Genomic DNA, 2,488 nt, shown 5'->3' on the forward strand with positions numbered 1-2,488 from the left:
AAAAAAAAAAAACCTCACTGCCTTCGATTAGGACCCAACTCATAGTGACCCCTACTTGGGTTCCTGAGGTGGTATCACTATGGAAATAGATTGTCCAACCTTCCTTCCAAGGAGTGGCTGGTGGGTTTGTACTGCCAGCCTTCTGGTTAGCAGTCAAATGCCTTAGGCAGTAGGCCACCAGAGGTCCTGTAATATAGATACACAGTCCATTATCAAACATAAACTTTGGAAATATTTTTTATACTTTGGCTAATCTTTTCACTATCCTAACAATGGTTTTCAAAAAGCAGACATTTTTGATTTTGGTGAAATTCAAAGTCCATCAGTTTTGTAGTTTTTGAGTTATTCTTTTTGTATAGTATCTAAGAAATCTATGTCAAATCCAAGCTCCCTTTCTCTGTAGAGTTGAAACACGAAATTCATGTGTGGCGTCTTACTGCACAGCGCATCAGCCCAGCCAGCCGTGAAGAAACTGCCGTCCGTGACCTGCTCCTGGGCAAAGTGCAGGCACTGCAGCAGCTGCTGTCCTGGAGGCTGCACACTTTCCATACGTGAGTTACAGTGGTTATCCTTTAGAGTGTCCCAGGATATATACAGTTGTAACCCTGGTCTGCATATGATCAAGTACATTTTTGGTGCCTCTCACTTTGTGGCAGATTGAGGGCACATTATTTTATTACTCTTCACACTAACACTATGGGGTGGACAATGGCATTATCCCCAGTTTGAAGTCAAGAAAGCAGAAGCTCAGAGAGCTTAAGCACCTTAGGGGTCAGGATTATCCAGCCAAGAAAGAGAAACGATGAGGGTGAATCACATTCTCCACTCTCCACCCACTTCATAGCTCCAGCTCAGCACAGAACTGTTATGTAACAAGAATTAAAAAAAAAAAACAAACACAACAACTATTCTAACAGAATAATATCCCACTAGTTTATTTTCAAAGAGCTCTGGTAGCATAGTGCCTAAGGCATTTGACTGCTAACCAGAACGCTAGCAGTTCAAACCCACCAGCCATTCCTTGGAAGGAAGGTTGGGCATTCTACTTCTGTGACACCACCTCAGAAACCCAAGGAGGGGTCGCTGTAAGTCGGGGCTGACTCGATGACACATAACAACAATAACAACAGTTTATTTTCAAGGAGCCTTGGTGGTACAAAGGTTAAGCATCCCACTACTAACCTATAGGTTGGTGGATTTAACTCACCAGGGACTATGTGGGAGAAAAGACCTGGCCAACTGTTCTGGTAAAGATTACTGACTAGGAAACCCTGTGAAGGAGTTCTACTCTGTTCTAAAGGGTCACTATGAGTCAGAATTGACTAGTTGGCAACCAACAACAGTTTATTTTCAGGGATACATAACCTACTCTTTCTAGTTCATACTGACTCACATTGATCCTATAGGATAGACTAGAACTGCTGCATTGGGTTTCCAAGGCTGTAAATCTTTCCAAAACAGTCTGCCACATCTTTTTCCCAGGGTGGCTGGTGGGTTCAGACCACTGACATTTGGGTTAGCAGTAAAGCATTTTAACTACTGTGCCACAAGGACCCTTCAAAAGAATACATAAGTCCTACTAAATTCATTTCCTGACATGAGTTTTTTTTTCATCAAAGTTGAGACTTAGAGATCATCAATAAATTTTTAAGATTGGTTTTTTCCCAGTAGGCCAAGGGTTTGTTTCTTCCACTAGGCCAAGGTGCTGAGCTCCAACCTGTCTTTGTTTGGGAAACTCTGATGGGGAAAACCAAGAATATATTTTGATTTCACATCTCTGAAGGATGAGTTGTTCCTAAGATAGAGCTATAAATTGAGTGGAAATGAGAAGTCAGTTGTGGTGGAATCTTTGTAAAAGAGAGGAGGACTGACTGATCTTGCTGAAACCATTCTTCTGTCAGGAGAGCAGAAGCCAGTGAGCTGAAGGCACAACAGGATGAGGTGCCCCCACATGAGAACATTGGAAACTGGCTGCCTCATGGCCCTCTAATATGATAAAAGACTGAGAGCTCTAAGGAATGCATTAGAGTTCAGCCCAGGCCTGGCTCTCTCCATCATTCTGCTCAATTTCTAGAAGCCAAAGAAGCACGCTGGCTCTCCTCAGGCTATGGCAAGGGCTAGCTAGGTGCAGGCTAGGGACAACCCACAGACTTCCACAAACAGTATAGGTCTGTAAAGGAGAAATTTTCTGTAAGTTAAAGGAATGAAGGAGAATTGTCTTGAAAATATTCAATGAACTTTAGGTTTCAGCATTGCTTCACCTAGTACAGAACATTGAAGCTATCTGCTTGGTTTACCTCAGTGGGTGGCACCAGGTCTGGTCAGAGCAAGAAATTCAGTGACCCAACCAGCTACCCAGAGGGACCGAGTAGTTGATCCTGCGGGCTTGGGACCATAGTCTCAGGGGACATCAAGCTCAATTGGCATAACATACTATACAAAACATTGTTTCACCTACTACTTTGGCGAGTAGCGACTGGGACCTTAA

General features: G+C 43.2%; 1 protein-coding gene across 1 annotated transcript in view; it reads left to right on the forward strand.

Annotated features, from left to right (window-relative positions):
- OCA2 (OCA2 melanosomal transmembrane protein) overlaps window positions 1-2,488 on the forward strand; it is a 574,440-nt gene that overhangs the window by 147,070 nt on the left and 424,882 nt on the right. The window contains exon 14 of the mRNA XM_007945979.1: window positions 404-551. Coding sequence (XP_007944170.1) covers window positions 404-551 — 148 coding nt within the window. The remainder of the gene's footprint in view (window positions 1-403; window positions 552-2,488) is intronic.

Source organism: Orycteropus afer, unplaced genomic scaffold (genome assembly GCF_000298275.1).
Source record: "Orycteropus afer afer isolate SDZICR_OR568_19922 unplaced genomic scaffold, OryAfe1.0 scaffold00146, whole genome shotgun sequence".
Classification (NCBI taxonomy): domain Eukaryota; kingdom Metazoa; phylum Chordata; class Mammalia; order Tubulidentata; family Orycteropodidae; genus Orycteropus; species Orycteropus afer.